Genomic DNA, 21,133 nt, shown 5'->3' with positions numbered 1-21,133 from the left:
TATGACCAAAAATATTTTATTTCAAACTTATTTCATTTTAAGTGAAAAAATAAATCGAAATTTTTCCATTTTTTTTTTAAAGCGAAAATTCACCGCCGAAAATGAAAAATACTATTTCAATGCCCGTTTTATTATAAAATACAATGTTCTTTCATGTACTGTAATTTTCAAAACAAATTTCCAATTTGTTCATTTTGAAAAAGCTCAGTCAGCTTAACCATTTCACTTTGCCCCACATTCCCCTACTCTGCCAAAACAAATAATCGGTTTGTCTGCCGATATACATTATACCGAATAGTCGGACCTCCATATGTCGAAGTAGCAAATTGCCGGAAAAAAATTCGATATATAGAAACGATCTTATTTTATCCTAAAAATCTCCTAAACCATTAAAATTAAAGCTAATTTTCATGTATGAAACCTAATTTCTAATTGATACGAGCATCGGATTAAATGAAAGTTAATAATTAAAAAAATAACAGAAATTACATTTTTGCACCTTCATACTTCTTCATTCTTCGGCAATTCAACTTGGTCCGCAACATTAGGGGGTGTGACGTAGTGAGTCACAGAAGTAGCGTTGAAAGAATTCAGCTTTCAATTTAACGCCAGTCACACCACGAACAAAAAAAGGACTAAACCCCTTTTAAAATGTAACAAAAAAAAAATTATTTACAGAGAAAAAAAAAATAAAAAAACGATTAATCATGACATAGATGGGGTTACAATTTACTCATGGCAAACACAGTTGCCTCGTGGTGATCACAAAAAAATCACGCTTTCACATATGAAACCGGAGAATGCCTATGGGCACCTATTTCAGTGAAGTCCAAGAGCAATCTGCCCTCCCAAAGTTCAGACCAAAAAATCTTCGTGAAGGCAAGGGGCTTGTCAGCTAAGCCCCCATAAAATTTCCCATTGGTGGGAACATGTTGACGAGCACCGCGACGTAGTGGTTCCGTCGAGAACTCACAGCCCGGATTCGCTGGTTGATCCGGCGCCTCATTAACATGAGGATACACCTCCACGTCTGCAGGTTTGCGGCAAGTCAAAACGGATCACCGGCCAGGCCTGACAGCAGACTCGACACACTCAATTTTGAAACTGTCCAAAGTGTCGCCAGCTAGTCGTGTCCATTCTTCAGGTGCGGGAATCCAACCCAGACACAAAGGGTAGTAGAAGAATAGCTGTCCGTCAGTTCCGCAGAGTTCGGTCGGGCATCCCCGTCGCACCGTGGACGCGCGGCATCAAAAAGGGCACAGGACTGAAGATGTCACAGGGGTTTTCGTTTTGACAAATTGAGAGAAAAGTAAATAATTAATCTACTTAACTTGAATGCTTTTTACTGAGGCTAAAACGATTAGAAACGATAATCAACAGACAAAAGGGATGACTTGAAACTGATTTTTCAATGTTACTGGTTACAACTAAGATATTTAAAATAAATATGATGGGATTTTAGAACTCCAGAACGAAACAACGACCTATCTACACAACCCTCAACCCCAAATTCCTTATGAGTTTCGTAGCAACCTTTAGTGAACATAATTTTCTCCCCTAACCTTTATTTTTCATGAGACTAATAGTCTAAAACGGAAAAAAATCTACGAATGTCTCGAAAAAAAATTCGATATATAGAGATTTTTTCGATATATAGAAACAATTTCTCTATGTAATGAACATAGAAATTTGCTAGGATTTTTATATATAGAAAATTTCGATATGTGGAAGTACGATATATGGAGGTTCGACTGTATTCCGTGCATCTCTAAAATAATAATAATAATAAAGAAAGAAAGAATGAATCATCAAAATTCAAAGAACTGGGTGGATAGGTTTTCAAGAAGTTGTTCAGAATTTTATGCTATTTAACATTTATTTACACGGGATTGCTTTTTTAAAAACTAATCTAAAGTTTGTTAGTTTTATTTTATTTTTATCCCCATGTTGGTAACTTTATTCAAAATAAGTTTTTCATTTATGTTTTTCCTTTATTTATCCTTGTTGATTTCTTGCTGCTTTTTTTCATTGTGCTGTAATCTAATTTTATAATCTGGACATAGACTGCAAAGTTTTGATAATTTCGATAATTTTGTAAACTTCTCCATGGGAAAATCATTGTGTTTTATTGAAAAAAAAAGCATTTATAATCAGTTGATCATTCATTTGTCACTAAAATAATTTTAATTCACTTAAGACATTAATTATGTAATTAGTTTATAGTTTGGAAATTTTAAGCTACGAGTCTTTTCCCCCTTTCTCACCACCCCTCGACAATAGGAGTAGATAACACAACATGCTCCCTCCTGTATTCCTACTTCCATGGCATGCAATCCTTCCACCATGTATTGGCATCAGGGAGGCTGAAAGATTGGCATTTATCGATATTTAGGGATCGCCAAAAACAGTTTATTTTAGACAGTGGGCAAAGATGGCGATGGAGTGGCTCAGACTTTCAGATCTCTTTATTAGGAGGGAGGTGTTCACCACGTGACAAGCTTATCTTGATATGTTTGACAGTTTGGGCCAGTTGGAACCTCACCGGTTAGTTGCTTCAGATTTATCACTTTATAAAACTTATCATGCGTCATTAAAGTATATTGTAGCACGTTGGGGCAAATTCCATAAATTCAAATAGCTTGCTACCACATTTTATGAACTCTGTCCTTGCTTTTTAAAATTCTTCCAAAATTTTTATTTAGCCAGCTGTAATGTTTGAATACTTTTAAAAGTACATTCAAAAGCAGAAATTGAAATTTTTAAGTCACTTTTGGGCCCCTTGCTAATTTTGAGAGGAAGCTCAAGCTTCCTGAGCCTTTTAAGTGATCAGGCCCTGTCCACAGTCACGTTCTAAAGACTTCAATCACGAAAAAATTTTGGACGAGGGCCCGATTGCTCCCGTATGAAATTTGAAAATAAAAAAAGCTACAATTTCTAAAAATTTAAGATGGAGAGCATTCATCACCTAGTACCACTGTTTATCTCTTTAAAACTTTGTTTTTTAGGACTTCAATTTCGAAAGTTTTTCGGGAGAACGCCAGAACCGCCCTGCCCTTAACGAAGTTAAGGGCGAAGTTAGTCTGCGTTTTTAGAACTTCATCTTCGAAAAATCGAGCAAAAGGATGATCGATTTAGCTGTTTTTTTTAAAAAATTCGATAGGGACCAACTTCAAAAAGTACCATTCCTTTCATTACCCTATCTGCCAGAAATATAGCCGAAAATGGCATTTTTAAGGTTTCGATTTTAAAAAATTTTTGCAGAAGTGCCCCAGAACATTTTTTTTCCCGTGTAGCATCACCATAGACCGTCTAAAACTGCGTTCTTAGGTCTACAATTTAAAAAAATTTCCGGGGGTTCTCTCCCGGACCCCCCTCTCTAATCAGAAGCGAGAAATTTTTAAGAGTGCCCTCTTAAAACTATTTTTTAGTTGTGCCCTTGGAGGACTGAATGAAATCCTTGCCCCACCTCGAAAAAAAAAAAAAAAAAAAGAGAAGGTCAGGGAACTGTTGTCCCCCCCCCCCCCAAAAAAAATTGAAACTACAAAAAAAAGTGTGGGGAGAGTGGATCTAATCTCGGCTATATGGGCCACCTCCAAAATAAAAACATATATACGCCACTGCTGTTATATTTGTAGAAACCGTTAATCTTTCAGATAAATCTGAAAAAGGTCTCACGTGAAAACTTGTCTTCTCGCTCATACTACTTACGATCATCCTAGTCATCCAAGTGTGACAATGTGTATTTTGCAACGTAAACCACTCGGGGAAACTGACCCTGCGTAGTGTATATTGCTAAATTACTAGGATTTGCTATGATAGAGTATACTGAGCACATTTGTTTCAAAAATAACTTTAACTTTTAATTTTTTAAAACATATTTAAGCAGGGGGGATAGTGGACTCAAGTAAAGTTTTCTGAGGACAATGTAATTTTCGGAAACTATGAGGAAGCTTGATCCCCCCCCCCCCAGTAAAAACTATTCAAATATACATACAAAGATCATTGGGGAAAAAAATGTTTATTTATTGTTTATTTATTATTTATTTATTATTATTATTATTTAGAAAATTTTTTCATTTTTAGAGTGTGTTGTCAGTCCAAAACCTCCCGAAACCGCAAATCTAAAGTTTTTGGAATTTTCGCATTACAAAACAACTCTGATTTAAAGATTTAAATGAAAAAAAAAGTTTTGAGCTTTTATAAACAATTTGAAATTTTAAATAAAGTAAACAAAATAATAATAGCAATAAAACAATATGTTCTAATCCAACAGATGCAGAGATTGCACTTAGTGGTGCGACATCTGTGGCGTAATTAAGGGGGTGCTACCTCCCCCCCCCACCTAGACACGTATGTCCGAAAAAAAATGCACAAAAAGAGGGAAAAAAAACCCGCAAAACAGTTCTTTCCGAGAAAGCAATAAAGTACGATTTTCCTCTGAAAAGTGTGTTAAAAAAATTACCTCAAACTCCTCCCCCCTCCCCATCTGCCAACAGCACCATTAAAGATCATCTAAACTCTAAAACAGGGCTTCGCAACCGGTGTGTCGCGGCACACTGGTGCGCCGCAACAAGGAACCCGGTGTGCCGCGGTCTTTTTGTAGTTATATAAAAAGAAAGAGCCTTGATGTATTTTATTTTGAAGTTACGACCGAATAGGGTTTGTATCGTTCTGTAACTTCTCAATTCACCCTGTCAATCATGTGCAATAAGGCATGTACCCAACAAGGGGAGAGGCAAGATTTGATGCCCCACCTCTTTTAAACTTCTTGTGATCCCATTACTTTCAGTTTTGAAAACGGATTCTAATTTCCACGAAATAAACTAATTATACAGAATTTTTTCTAAATCTTTCGCAAACGGGAGTGTTGCCCCGACCCCAGGCAGGGATTGTACCCTCCCGCCCAGAATTTTAGTCCCAGCTTTAACTTTTGTTTTCCTCTTTTCCAGTTTCGATACTAATTTCATTTTATCGTAGCTTCTCAAAGCTCGGTTCTGAGACTTAGCAAACTAGAAATTAAAATCCTACCCTGTTTCCTCCATTATGAAGCTCTCATGGCAAAGAACTTACCAGATGAGCTGAAGTCAACTTTGGCTGAAGTCGTGAAAATCGTGAATTCCATAAAATCGAAGCCGCTTAATTCTCGCCTTTTCTACTTGTACATTGTGAAGAACTCTGGGGGCAGATCATCACTCCCTACTTCTTCATACAGAGATTCGCTGTCTTTCACGCGGTAAGGTACTATCAAGAACTTTCGAATTGAGGAACGAGGTACGACAGTTTTTGATTTTAAAAAACGAAATGCAGTACGCCAGTTTGTTGCAAGACAAATATTGTCTGGCAAAACTAGTTTACATGGCTGACATTTTTGAATACCTTAATGAATTAAATCGGAAAATGCAAGGACAAGAAGAAAATTTGAGTTACATGTATGGACAAACTGAACGGGTTCAAATCAAATATTCAGCTGTGGAGAAAAGAAGTAGATCGTGGCTCATTGGACATGTTACAACGGACCGTCAACCGTCAACATGGTATGTAAAGGAAATGGCATGGAAGAAAAGCTGCTGAATGTGGTCTCAGAACATTTAGTCATACTTCAGGACAAGTTTAAACACTATTTCAAGAATATTTACATGGAACAGTCTGGATTCGCGTTCCATTCTCTTCATCTGCGGATGCATCAGTTACAGGCCTTTCTTTGAAGGCGCAAGAAGAATTTATGGACCTCAAGAGCAACCGTACTTTTAAACTTAAGTTGAGCGAAGTGCTTCTGGACGAATTTTGGTTGCTGGTTAAAAATGAGTATCCCACCATGTCTGGTCTTGCTATTGATGTGCTGCTACCATTTTCAACTACATATCTTTGCAAACTCAGCTTCTCAACCCTCACACTTACAAACAAACAGCAAGAGATCATCTCTAAAGACTCTGATCAAGAACTTCGTATAGCTCTTTCCAGCATAGAGCCGAACATCGAACGGCTTTGCTCCTCAAGGCAGGTTCAAGTGTCTCATTAGTGTCAAACGGAAGTTAGGTGCTTGGTTTTAATACAGAAATGGTTTGAAACATATCAAGTATAATTTCCTGTAAAGTCTGATGTAGGTAGTTTTGTTGTTTATTATCAACTTCAATACATTCCAAATATTTCTACTTTCTAAATAAATTTAAATACACTACGTTAGTTATAATTGTTTAATTCATATGAAAAAAGTACCCCCCCCCCCCCGTCGTTTTACCGGTGAATGATAAAAACATTTCTATATTACTATTGCGGAATTAAGTTTAGTGTGCCTCGTTGGGGGTCTAGAAACTTCTTTAGTGTGCCGCAAAGTAAAAAAGGTTGAGAAGCACTGCTCTAAAATATCGTTTTAGGACAAGAATGCAAAAAAAAAAAATCAAAAAGTCCCTGAAGGCCACCTTATTCCCTAATGTAACCAAAAATGGCCGACAATAGCGTTTTAAAGACTTCAATTTAGAAAAATTTCCAAGGACAGGTCCTTGAAATTTCCCTCCCTCTAACATCATCAAATCGTCTAGAATTGTGTTTATAGAAATAGGAATTTTGAACATTCCGGTACCTACGCATCTTTTTTCCCACTTCATCATCTAAGTTCGTCTGAAATTGAATTGTTGAAACTTGTACACAAAGTTGATAAACACGTAGTTGTTAACAAAAAACTTCTGGGGAGTCCCTAAACACCATCTTTTTCCATGACGGTACCAAAAAGTCTACAATCGCGCTTTGGATATTTTAATTTCGAAACATTTCCGACGCGAGAGTCCTCGAAACTTACCTCCCCCTAACATCACCAAGTTCGTCTAGAATTATTTGCGTTAGTAAAGCTACAGCTTCAGAAAAAAAAAATGTTGGGGATTTCGCCTGACATTGTTGAAGATCTTCGAAAAATGCCAATTTTGGAACTTGCATTTCAAAAAATTGCTGGACGCCAGTCCTAACCTTGCCAAAAACGACCAACTATTGCGTTTTAGACTCAAAATTTGAAGCATTTCTGAGGGCAGGGAAAACGAACCTCCCATCCAACTAACACCACAAAGTTTGTCTAGAATTGCCTTTTTAAAGCTACAAATTCGGGAAAAATACAACTTACATGAAAATAAAACACACACACACATAGAAGCTCTATTATTTTATTTCAGTTAATAAAAATATAGTATACTAATTACATTGACTCTTGTTCATAGAAAATGTGCCTGAATCATTTATTTTTAAAAAATTAAAAAATTTAGGTAAATTTATGGTAAAGTGTAGTTAGCCGAGTAAGCCCATACGTAAGTACGGCGCTGCATAGCTCGGTATACTCTTATTATTAGTCTATGGTATGAACCCTAAAATGTTTCTTCAAGCCAGAACTGCCAGAAAATGTTTTTGAACAATGGTCGCACGCATAAGGCTTTTCACCGGTATGGGTTAGCATGTGTCTTTTCAACTGCGCAGGCCAAGAAAATGCCTTTGAGCAACATTCACAAGAGTACGGTTTTTCCCCGGTATGGGTTCGCACATGTTGCTGCAAATTCACAGATTGGGTGAATGCTTTTGAGCAGTGTTCGCACGAAAACGGTTTTTCGTTAGTGTGGGTTCTCATGTGCCTCACTAAACTTGTAGAGTGGGCAAATGTCTTAGGACAGTGTACGCAAGCATGGGCCTTCTCGCCAGTGTGAACTAACATGTGTCGCCGCAAGTGTCTAAAGTCAGAAAGCGTCTTCGAACACTTTTCGCACGTCGGTTTCTCGCCAGTGTGGTCTCTTTTATGTATCTTAAGCTGGGTACTACTAGAAAATGTCTTTGAACAATGTTCGCACGAATATGGTTTCGCGCCAGTGTGGACTCTCATGTGTGAAGATAAAGTTGAAGAGTGAGCGAATGCCTTAGAGCAATGTTCGCACACATGGGGTTTCTCGCCGGTATGAATTACCTTATGTCGCTTTAAGCAAGTATAGTCAGAAAATATCTTTGAACAAAGTTCGCAAGAATATGGTCTTTCGCCAGTGTGGACTCTTGAATGTACCTTTAGTTGTGAAAGGAAAGAAAAAGTCTTTGAGCAATGTTCGCACGGATATGGTTTTTCGCCAGTGTGGCTTCTCATGTGAGAAGTTAAAGTTGAAGAGAGAGCGAATGCCTTAGAGCAATGTTCGCACACATAGGGTTTCTCGCCGGTATGAATGACCTTGTGTCGCATTAAGCATGAAGAGTAAGAAAATGTCTTTGAACAAAGTTCGCAAGAATATGGTTTTTCGCCAGTGTGGACTCTTGCATGTGCCTTTAGTTCTGAAAGGAAAGTAAAAGTCTTTGAGCAATGTTCGCACGGATATGGTTTTTCGCCAGTGTGGCTTCTCATTTGTGAGATTAAAGTTGAAGAGAGAGAGAATGCCTTAGAGCAATGTTCGCACACATGGGGTTTCTCGCCGGTATGAATGACCTTGTGTCGCTTTAAGCATGAAGAGTAAGAAAATGTCTTTGAACAAAGTTCGCAAGAATATGGTTTTTCGCCAGTGTGGACTCTTGCATGTGCCTTTAGTTGTGAAAGGAAAGTAAAAGTCTTTGAGCAATGTTCGCACGAATATGGTTTTTCGCCAGTATGGCTTCTCATGTGTGAGACTAAAGTTGAAGAGAGAGCGAATGCCTTAGAGCAATGTTCGCACACATGGGGTTTCTCGCCGGTATGAATGACCTTGTGTCGCTTTAAGCATAAAGAGTCAGAAAATGTCTTTGAACAAAGTTCGCAAGAATATGGTCTCTCGCCAGTGTGGACTCTCATGTGTGACATTAAAGTTGTTTTCAATCAGAAAGAGTGTGGTAGTTCTCCACTATGGTTTAGACATTTTTTGGTACGAATATTTCTCAAAAATGTTTACAAAGTTTCAAAAACAAATTTAGAGCAGTGTAAAACATATATTTTTTGCAGCAGAAGCCATTCATAAATGTTTTATAAGACAGCAAGTCTTTTCAAAGTAGAGTCACAGAAACTTACGTTAGGACATCATTTAGTTAAAAGACGCATACATCTCCAACGTGATAGGGGCAACAATCTCTCGAAAAGAGACTTCTACATCATTCTGACCACTTAATTTTAAAAGATTTTTTGTTCATATAGCAAAATGAAAAGACCTGAATGTTGCATAGAAATCTTTGCAGACAAGTGGGGCGCACTAAGATCTTAAATCTTTTAACGTAATCGAAATAATCTTTCAAATGCGTAAAGCAGAAATTATTCAGTGCAATTCAATACATGAGTATGAGATAATTTTCTTTAAACTTATACTGCACGTGATAACAGGAACAACCGAAAGAAACAGAGAGTCTTTATCGCATGGAACTGATGAGAACCCTGAACGTTTCGTTATATTTTATAAAGATAAACCTTCAACTTTGATCTCTTTTAGGTCAAAATAATGGAATATACCACGTTGAAGTGCGGGTTAACAATATCTTGCGTATCTCTTCTTTTGTTAACAAGAAATATAAAACTCGCAGTTTCTGTACCAAATGAGTACTTTCAATTCAATTATTTTCTACGACTGTCACTTGCTTCAATGAGGGACAATTTGAAACACATGGGAAACAAAAGCAACTGCTAACCAGTGTGCATGAAATATTTTCATAGGCACATTCTAAACTGCAAAAGTTTCTCAAGAGATATTTAAATACGTACAAGAAGAAATGGCCAAAATCTCAAATTTGAATGATTGCATTACTCGGCTAATTCTTGGCAAAGCATTGCGAAGAAGACAACGGGTTTTCAGCATCATACACATCTGCACACCAGTTTCAACTTTCTATTTTGCTTGACTGTCTCAGCTCAAGAAACACCTCTTTATCTTATGTCTTGAAATTCAGAAAAATTGTACTCGAGTAGCGTCTCTCAGAACATTAACTTCAGCAATTTTTTCGGATGTATGTGCAGAGGATGATTTGTATTGTTAGAATTTGACTGTCTCAGCTCAAGAAACACCTCTTCATCTTATGTCTTGAAATTCAGAAAAAGGGTACTTGAGTAGCGTCTCTCAGAACATTTACTTCAGCAATTTTTTAGGATGTATGTGCAGAGGATGATTTGTATTGTTAGAATTTGACTGTCTCAGCTCAAGAAACACCTCTTCATCTTATGTCTTGAAATTCAGAAAAAGAGTACTTGAGTAGCGTCTCTCAGAACATTTACTTCAATAACTTCTTCGGATGTATGTGCAGAGGAGGATTTGTATTGTCAGAGTTAATCCCACTTGTTCAAGTCCGATGTCACACAAGTCAGATTACTGCTGAAAATAATGAAAAGAATTAGAATATAAAATAAATATATTGGGTAGGATAAACTGATCATTAAGGTTCGGATTTTGCCGTTTGCTTTCTTTTGTCTTTTGGGCTATTTTATCTTCAATGTCTTTTTAGAGACATTTAGATCTTTTTTTTTTAAATTTTAGAGCACATCTTTCTTTCTTTTTCTTTATATGAATGCATTTATTTCTTGCATTTTAGGAGATATTTTACTACATTGTGATTCTTTTCGTATAAGATCATTTTTATAAGAAATCTTTACAATATTTCTGCCTTTTATATTGTTACTCTCAATACTTTCAACAACCAGCTTATCAAGACCATCCCATTGAAATTCATCAGAATTGACCTATTGTTAAAACTTACTAACATGCTGAGTTGCAGCATTCATTTCTCAGGAAAAAGTGCCTATCATTGAATTGAGCTACTGATAACAAAAAAAATTTAAATATAATAAAAAGTTCCTTTATTTTATGTGCATATCACACATTTTTTCATGGCCTTTTTGCTACTTTAAAGGACATTGTTTTCATTTCTTAAGGGCATTTTCAGAGATTTTTTAGGTCATCAAAATCCCGTTTCACTGATCAAAATAGATTTAAAAAAAAGAAGCCTTTCAATCAAAATATTTCTACGACGAAAGAGTAAAACTACCAGCATTTGAGACTTATTAAAAAAAAACATAAATTAACAAGTGATACTCGGCCATCAGAAGCTCAAAATGTGTCTGCCTGCGTAAAGCTCTTGGGAAATGCATTAGGTCTGTCACGCAACCCCATTAAAAATAAATAAATAAACTGTAACTAAAATAAAGAATTGATTGAATTCTTTCCTTCCAAAATCTCCACTAAGCAACAAGCCTTAACTTCTTTCCAATGAGAACCACTCCTTCATATAAAAGCTAAATATTTGTTATACAGAGAGCAAGTCATGTGTGTTTTGGTTTCAATAGCACCTAATATTTCACAGTTAAGCTTGAAACATGAGGATCTTACAACCGGCTGAATAACCGACAACCCTGACCCCATACCACACATTCAAAGCCTTCTTCATCTATCGAGAAGGCTTCAATCTGCAGCTCAGATGTCTGATCGAGAGTTAAACGGAATCATTCCGCGACACATCATCTGAATCAAATAGTCGGCCTCAGATTTTGTTCATTATATTCTTATGAATAGATATCTATGAGAGAGCACGAATTCAACTTTAATTAATCTGCAACCGCCCCCCTTGTCTAGTGTTAAGAGAAGTCTGACAGAAATATGGATGTCCCAGGTTCGAATCTCGGCTTAGGAATGGATGTACAGTCGGATCTCGATATAAGGTCACCCCTCGGGATTTCACGAAACTGACCTTATAAGCGGGGTGACCTTATAACCGAACCATGTATATTTATTGATAAATAAACATGTATATACATTTATCTTTTTTAAAATTTAATACATTCAAAAATACTAATAATTAGGTTATAATAGTTGAATAGATTTGAACCAATTAAAACTTTTGGAAACAATTAGACATTTTGAAATGAGTTTTTTGAACTTTCATTTAGAGTAAAGCTGCATACAAATATGCCCAAGCAGAGAACTAATGAGCAACTTACCTAACTTAAAATTATCATAAATACAGGACTGATAGGATTTTTCTTTCGTTTAAGCACAATGGTTTCTGATTGTTTTCTGAAACTTTTCTTCGGTTTCTCATGACTGGTAAAAAAGTGCGATATGTACACGCTGAGTGCCCTCATTACTACTGCTTCACATTTTAGCGTAACTGTCGTAATACTCACTTCCTACTGCATTTCGTGCACTACATGCTACGTAATAGGAATACAACTTTTCCCTTTTTAAGGATCGTATATCATGAAAAATTCTTTGAAATGAATCTATTAAACACTGAAATTATTTAAAGAAATCAGACAGAAGTGACCTTATAAGCGATTAATGTATTATGACCTAACCACATTTCCGATAAGACATAACATAGAATTCCTATTCAGTGAGCCGGGACTTTAGAAAAGTGACCTTAAATGCTAGGTGACCTTATAAGCGAGTGACCTTATATCGAGGTCTGAGTGTACTTTCTTTCTCCTGTCCTTGTCCTCTCTTTGAGTAAATGTGTTGTTGTGCCGTGAATGGTTGCCAACATGCCAACCCTATAAACGGGTCCTTATGGCATGTGTGGACTGTCTTCAAACCAAATTATGGTACAGCTGGAAAAGTGAAGCAGCGCACTCCTAATTACCAGCCTTGCTGGCACAAGACAACACAACAACTAATCCACAAATTTCCTTAGTGAAATCTATAGTGGGAAACAACATAAATAAATTTAAGAGTGGAGGATCATTGCCAGTTTTTATTTAAATCAAACAAGTTCACATTATGAGATCTTTTCAATATTGTTCCTTTTTGAGCAATCACGATTGCTTATTGCTTTCATTTGACTGTTTTTGGCGTGCTATCTTTTTATTTTCCCATCAGCACCCTCCGCACCATCACCGTCGACCGGCTCCTCACGATGCTGCTCCTATAGCGAAAGCCGTCTCCAGGTTGCATCCATGTCCTACACACACGCGCATACACACACACACGCACGCATACACACACACACGCACGCATACACACACACACACGCACGCATACACACACACACGCACGCATACACACACACACGTACGCATACACACACACACGTACGCATACACACACACACACACAAACACACACGCATACATACAGACACCTACACATACATGAAGATTATTCACAGGAATACGGTTTCTCGCCAGTATGTAATCTCAGATGTTTCTCTAAATCGGAAGCACAAGAAAATGGTTTTGAGCACTGTACACAGGAATACGGTTTCTCGCCAGTATGTAATCTCAGATGTTTCTCTAAATCGGAAGCACAAGAAAATGGTTTTGAGCACTGTACACAGGAATACGGTTTCTCGCCAGTATGTAATCTCAGATGTTTCTCTAAATCGGAAGCACAAGAAAATGGTTTTGAGCACTGTACACAGGAATACGGTTTCTCTCCAGTATATAATCTCAGATGTTTCTTTAAACCGGAAGCACGGGAAAATGCTTTTGAGCACCGTACACAGGAATACTCCAGCTAAAAAACGACTTCAAAAAAACTGCAGATAAAAAGAAATTTTCGTGTATACTTGAAAAATACTGCAGTTTTTTTGATGAATGCAAAATGCTTTCATTTTATCTTTTTTTGATAGTGCAGTTACACTGCAGTTTCTTTTATTTTCGCCAACTCGATCTGATATTTCGGTGAATTTTTTAACTTTCAAATGCGACTTCATTAAAACTGCAATTTTTTTAAAAGTAAAAAAAAAATAAATGATATTTTTCTAATAAACGTCATCAATTCGCATCACTGTTTTTTTTTTTTTGTATTTTTTCATTTTTAAAGGTGATTTCAGATGAATGACGTGCAGCAGAAGGGGAGGTAGTTCATATAATCTTTTACATAAATATTGTCATTTAAAGATCCCCCCCCCCGCTCCAAAATAATAAAAAGACAAAATTTTTATTGCAAAACATATATGGATCTTCACAAAAGTTGTTTTTGTGGATTTTTTTATAAAATTAAAAAAAAAAAAAAACTAAACAGTTCATGCTTCATATTAAACTGACACTAAAAATTTGCTCCTGAACTGTTTTTAAAAAACTGAGCTTTCAATTACCAAGCAACTTCAAAACTTGATATAACATCTCATTCTATAATAACATTCGATTGCAGCTAATTTGTATTTTCGTGGATCCTCTGTATTTTGAACACTGGGAGCAAACAGTATTGTTCACAATTTGGGGGGTGTTCATGATTTGCTGCTGCTGGCATGATTAGAGGCTGCATATTTGCATGCATATATTCACAGAGACCATCAAAATGTGTTCATACTGGGGTGTTTTCATTAAAGAGGGTTCTGACAGAGTTCACAATCATTCTTAACTTTAAACTTTATTTATTTTGACAGATTTATTTCTTTTTACACATTTTTTAAGTCAATAGTTTAGGAAAAATTTTTCATTCTCTGAAAAAAAAAACCCTTATTTTACTTGTAACTATAACTCATTTCAGCCCCTTCAACCAGATGTATCAAAATAAATTTCACAGAATAAAATAGAAAACACGGCACATCATATATAAATTTGAAATTCTATTTGCACAGCAGAATGAAGCATTAATAAATTGAGCACTTGACGCAGAAAATAATAATTACAATAAAAGTCTAGTGCACCTCTACCAACACGAGTGAATCATTCAAAAAGTTCCTTTTTAATTTATTGCATTTTGAAGCGAAATGCATTTTTAAAAAATCATTACAGGACTCTAGATATATCTCAAAAATTTTACTTGTTTCTCTAAAAATACATGCCGAAATAAAATTTTCACTTGCACAGTTCTTTTATTGTTTTTTAATAAAAACGTTTAACTTTGACATAAACAATTAATCAGCCAAAACATTAATTACACAGCTTTATATCTGAATTAGGAACTATTTTTAAAAAATCATTAAAAAAAATAATTTAAGAAAACATAGTAAGCTGCCGTTAAATGTTACAAAATATAAAATTCTAGGATTATTGTTGACATGCATGTTCGTCAACATGTCTCGCTCCTTTGGTTTTAAACAACCACCACCGTTTCGTTGCCCCTAATTGCTAGAAATTCTCCAATTCTACACCATAAATTGCTATTGTTATCAAACTGTTAACAGTCTCTGTGAACAACCTGCAATAGAGCTTTTTATTTGGTTCATGACATTGAATACCCTCTCACATGCAGATATGCTGGGAGAAATGCAGAGAGTAATCTCCACAAGCAAAAGAATATTTGTAAATTCTTCTTGTTTACTCCTTAAAAGGCAAGAGTAAACAATTCCTAATGATTTCATGTTTGTTCAAATATGATTTTAATGTTACCACTTGAAATAAATTTTGAACTCAGGTGAGCATACGATAATGTTTTAATAAATATAATACAGAAATATTTGATTAAAAAATTACATGCAGGTAAAGATAAAAGATTCATTTCCGATCGGATTTTTTTCATGAACTGAACATGTCTAGCAATACAATTTGCAAGCCCCGTTACATTATCCTTTTTACAAGTATCATGGTAGAGATTGAATGAAAGTAAATCATTTGTCTACATCAGGCTTTGCATTATTCCTCATACAAATAATAGCCGATGAGGAAGTAACCCGGGTGTTACAACAATGAAACTGGCGCCATGGTATGATAATTTGATAATATATTTTGGTAATATTTAACATGCATGGAAATGCTTTACTGTGACAAGGCTGAACTCGATCAAGTGACTTAACTGTTTTATTGGTAAGACTGTCATTTTAGGAGAATAAAGAAACTTAAAAATTGGTCAACAATGACCGCTATCTACTGGAGTTTATGTTTAAACTGCTGCTAGGGTTAAACTGTCAAATTTAACTTAAACTACCAAAATATCACCAAACAGGCAATTGCTGCGTCCAAATGTACATAGAAGCAAATTTTAACCCGTCATACCATGATGGGTGATTTTCTAGTATGATGATAAATTTTATTTACTATGTGAAAAACAATGATCAGAAAACAATATTTAGAGAAACATAGAGGACGCAAAATTTCAAATACTATTAGCATGACAGAATATGAAACAAACGGGGCTCATAAAAGTCCTTTGTAATGGGCCCTAAAATTTCTGTGCATGCCCTAGATTATTATAGCAAGATGTAATTAAATCATAAAAGAAAAAAATCCACTTAAGAACTTAAACTTTTTCTAAAATTCGTAAAATACTTCAGGTTTAGTCTCTATTTACACTACAAAGACTGATATCATATATAATTTTAAAAATTAACGACAGGAAACTGACAACGGCCAACATTCAACATCTTATATCAAAATATTTAATCGTTAATAAATTTCACAGAATAAAATAGAAAACACGGCACATCATATATAAATTTGAAATTCTATTTGCACAGCAGAATGAAGCATTAATAAATTGAGCACTTGACGCAGAAAATAATAATTACAATAAAAGTCTAGTGCACCTCTACCAACACGAGTGAATCATTCAAAAAGTTCCTTTTTAATTTTTTTAAGAAATCATTTCTACTTTTTATTACATATATACTTCAATATTGTAATATCTGCCTGAATTGTACCGCCATTTCGAATGGCTGTGTTGAGACGTGGGCATTAAAATATTTTATTGATTCAATACATGGAATTAACAGAGCAGAAGGGGGGGGGGCACCAAAATTAATTTCTTGCCTAATGTCTTTAAAAATCGTTGTCGAGCATTGTACAAGTGTGATGGCGGAGATTGAATGAAAGTAAATTGTTTGTCTGCCCTGACTTTGCATTATATGATGATTTTCATTTAATATATGAAAAACAAAGATTAGATAGCAAAATTTAGAGAAACCTAAAGAACATAAAATTTGAAATAATATTTGCATAGCAGAATAAGTAACAAACTAATCATTTCAGCTCTTGGTTGCAGTAGTAATAATTACAACAGGAAAGTTTAATACATATCTACTCAAAACATCAGGTGAAATATTTCATAACTTTAAAATGAAGATTCAAACATCTTTAAGATAAATGTGTTGCTTTGTCATACATTATCCCTTTTCAATGTCTGACAGCAGGATGGTATGGCTTTGTATTATATAAGGATAATTTTCATATATTATACATATAAAAATAATGATTGCAAGATTACAATATTTCAAGAAACATGGGATATAAAAATTTGTTATAGAATAAGAAACTATGTGGTTAATTGAGCAATGATAATGACAAAAAGAATGTTGAGTGTACATCGTATTCAAAACAGAGGTACAGTATTTGAAAATTTTCTCTGGAATTTAGATGAAACATTTTGATGCTAAATATATTGAATTATCATACATTATCCCTTCAGAAAGGGTGACGGCAGGGATTGAATGGCTTTGTAATATATAATGACTATTTTCAATTAATATATGTAAAAAATAGTTGGATTACAACATTTGAAGAAACATGGAACATACCAATTTGTTATGCTATTTTCATAGCAGAATAAAAACTATCTGGTTAATTGAGCAATGATAATGACAAAAAGAATGTTGAGTGTACATCGTATTCAAAACAGAGGTACAGTATTTGAAAATTTTCTCTGGGATTTATTTAGATGAAACATTTTGATGCTAAATATATTGAATTATCATACATTATCCCTTCAGAAAGGGTGACGGCAGGGATTGAATGGCTTTTTAATATATAATGACTTACGACACAAAAAACAATGATTTAGATTACAAAATAAAATTTTACTTTTTACTGCTCAGCAGAACTATGCAATGGAATTAAATATCTATTATCTGCTATTGAAACAACTATAAATTTACAAATTATACTCTGAGGTGAAAAGGCTTTTACAGAATTATGATCAATTACGTCATCATCATCTTCATCAACAACAAATATATTTGAACACAAATTGCCAAGAACTTTATGATTACGTTTAAAATTTTTGATTTTTAATTTTTTACCAATGAGGAAAACTTTATCATTATATCTTAAAATTTCGCTGATTTCAATACAGCTACTATCTGATATCATTACTATACAATCATTTCTTGTGTAATTTTCACAATAGCTTTTACTGGTGTAAATTATTCCATTATGCAGTAAACGCTTATATGCATAAACTGGCCCCAAAGATTGCTCATCAATGAACTTCAACAATGCTTTTTCGTACACACGGAATAATTTCTTCAACTGCTGATTTCCAAGCAACGTTGACTGATCGATACTCATCGCTTTCTTGGTGAGACTCCGCCCACGGTCCAGATCATCAACAAAATTTTTTACACGGGTGTTATTTATTTCCCCTGATGAAAGAACTGCTTTCACAATAGACTTATTTAAGTATGTAGACAAAATCTGTGTTGGAATTCCTTTGGTGCCATGATGAAAGTCTTTCAACTTCCCCAAATGATTTTCAAAAAGAAAACAGGAATGAGCCCACAGCGGCCCCCATGAGAATACTGCTTTTGGCAAGTGCAAAAGCAAGTGTATGGTTTAAGAAAGTTCCTGAAGACCATAGATGTTTTTTCACTCCAAGTATGAACTGTTCTAAACACCTTTCAGCATTAACAATATCTGATTGTGAAACATTGTCAGAAATTAGCAGATTTTTTCCATGGACAAAGAGCAGAGCCAATTTTTATAGGCACGCTTTTTCAAAACGTCCATTAAAATTATGGGCGAAACTTGCAAAAAAATTCGCCACTCAGATGCCTTCCAAAATGAAATGTCCTTGGTGGATCTTAGACATCGTACACTTTCACTAGGCACTTTAATGTGCTTTATCCTGTCCTCCAGAACTTTAATCGTCTTGCCACTAAAAGAATACTCTGATTTTGTTGCCTCCATCCAGATATTTAATATCTGTCGTGTGACCCCAAGTAACACAGCATGCATATAGTCGGGAATAAATCCTTGAATAAGATCAAAATGAGGATATACTTTCATCAATAAGGAAGGTCCCTTTACCCCATTATGTGGCACATTATTCTGAGTTGCAACTGATGCATCCTGCGCAGTCTTTTGATGAGAACGAGGTCTGAGTTGTGTACTGTCGGTGATGTCGTACACACGACAAGTTCCCCTACCTTTTTCGACAACAGTCCCTTCTTCCTCACAAAAACCGCATCCATGCTTGCTATTAATTTTAACATGGATTAAAATAGCTTTATAAATGCAACAATAAGAAAGATAAATTACAATATTCTCGTCTGCTTATTTCACGTGATTTTAATTTTCGGGAGATAATCGGAAATGTTATCGCAATGATTTAAAATTAATAACTGTTGCCATTTTATGTTTGTTAACAAATAAAACATCTAATTAATTCAAGCAAGGCTTTTAAAATAACTTTCAAGTCGTTCTTTGCTTTGCTTTTGCGGGAATTCAGGAATTCGGACGGTCGTCAAGTTTTTTTTTTTTTTTTTGCTGGGAATATTGCATTCTTTTCAAGCATTCATACAGACAAAAACTTCAGTCTTTTTGAACCTCGGTATTGCAGTTGAACTGCAGATTAAGCTTTTGTTGAACTGCAGTTACTCGGTTCCAAATACCACCAAATTTTTTGCAGTTGAACTGCAGTCGATTTTTGGCTGGGACGGTTTCTCTCCTGTATGTAATCTCAGATGTTTCTTTAAATCGGAAGCACGGCAAAATGCTTTTGAGCACTCTACACAGGAATACGGTTTCTCGCCAGTATGGGTTCTCAAATGACTCGATAAGAGTGAAGTATCAGAAAATGTCTTTAAGCAATGTTCACAGGAATATGGTTTCTCTCCAGTATGTAATCTCAGATGTTTCTTTAAAGTGGAAGTATGAGTAAATGCTTTTGAGCACAGTACACAGGAATACGGCTTCTCTCCAGTATGGGTTCTCAGATGATTCGAAAAGTTTGAAACATCAGAAAATGCCTTTGAGCACTGTACACAGGAATATGGTTTCTCGCCAGTATGGATTCTCCGATGACTCGATAAGTATGAAGCACTAGAAAATGCCTTTGAGCAATATTCACAGGAATACGGTTTCTCTCCAGTATGTACTCTCAGATGTTTCTTTAAATCGGAAGCGTAGGAATATGCTTTTGAGCACTGTACACAGGAATATGGTTTCTCGCCAGTATGGGTTCTCAGATGACTCGATAAGTGTGAAGAACTAGAAAATGCCTTTGAGCAATATTTACAGGAATACGGTTTCTCTCCAGTATGTACTCTTAGATGTTTCTTTAAATCGGAAGCGAAGGAAAATGCTTTTGAGCACTGTACACAGGAATATGGTTTCTCGCCAGTATGGATTCTCCGATGACTCGATAAGTATGAAGCACAAGAAAATGCCTTTGAGCAATATTTACAGGAATACGGTTTCTCTCCAGTATGTACTCTCAGATGTTTCTTTAAATCGGAAGTGTAGGAAAATACCCTTGAACAATGCTCGCAGGAATAAGGTTTCTCTCCAGTATGGGTTCTCAGGTGTTTCTTTAAATCGGAAGCACTGTGAAATGAGTTAGAGCAATGTTCACAATTATACTCTTTTTCGCCAGTATGGATTGTCAGATGCATTTTTAAATGACAGGCGTAAGAAAACGATTCTGAACAATGTTCACACAAATAACTGTTTTCAGAGTCGTTAAGGATTTCAGACTGATGTGACATTGTGAAAGAACGTAAAAAAAGTGTTCTTTCATGAAACTCCGAAGACGATGGATTTTTTTTACAAAGGAAAACTTTTCTCGTTTCAGTTTCCCCGGGTGGACGAATCGATCTTTATTTAATCTTTCCTCAAGCAAAGCAAGAATTACTGCTACATGAATTTCAATGCATGCAAAGCTTGAAAATTTACCGGTGATATCACGAAAAATTGAATTTGGACTTCCACAGCCTGCACTTTGTACAATATGCTTTAGTCTTCCGTTCGCTGCTGCTGCAAGAGGAATGTGTGTAAACTGGAAAATTGGAAAAATTCAACAGACGAAAGCACAAAGAAAGCCAAGCTGCATTCCAACAGCATGTAATCCTGTTTTAAGCTGAAAAGAAATGGAAAGAATTAAAAGTCAGAGTATATTTAAAAAAATAATAATAATAATTAATTTGAATTCTGACCTCTTGAATTCAAATTATGTTTTTCGCAATCATGAGCGTGTGTGTGTGTATGTAGGCATGTGTGTTTATGTGTGTGTGCAGGTATGAGTGTGTGGGTAGTTGTGTGTGGTGGGGAATGTGTGTGTAGGCATGTGTGTTTGTGTCTGTG

The 21,133-nt window shown here is 35.4% G+C and overlaps 1 protein-coding gene across 1 annotated transcript; it reads right to left on the bottom strand.

The window, feature by feature from the left end:
* Positions 1-7,330: 7,330 nt before the first annotated feature.
* On the bottom strand, positions 7,331-20,686 carry LOC129232875 (zinc finger protein 208-like). The gene is made up of 2 exons (XM_054866977.1): positions 19,430-20,686; positions 7,331-8,774 (listed from the first exon to the last, which is right to left on the bottom strand). The coding sequence occupies exons 1-2, from the start codon at positions 20,536-20,538 to the stop codon at positions 7,331-7,333; spliced, it is 2,553 nt and encodes an 850-aa protein (XP_054722952.1). The 5' UTR covers positions 20,539-20,686.
* Positions 20,687-21,133: the final 447 nt, after the last annotated feature.

Source organism: Uloborus diversus, unplaced genomic scaffold (genome assembly GCF_026930045.1).
Source record: "Uloborus diversus isolate 005 unplaced genomic scaffold, Udiv.v.3.1 scaffold_14, whole genome shotgun sequence".
NCBI lineage: Eukaryota > Metazoa > Arthropoda > Arachnida > Araneae > Uloboridae > Uloborus > Uloborus diversus.
Note: the sequence above shows the minus strand (reverse complement) of the source record. Positions and strands in the feature narration are given on the sequence as shown.

Bases quoted from the DNA above. Each gene is read 5' to 3' on its own strand.
- LOC129232875 (XM_054866977.1), bottom strand. From the start codon at position 20,538: ATGTCACATCAGTCTGAAATCCTTAACGACTCTGAAAACAGTTATTTG. The intron at 8,775-19,429 runs GTAACTGCAGTT...GTCACACATGAG, and splicing joins TTGGTGGTATTTGGAACCGA to AGTCCACACTGGCGAGAGAC.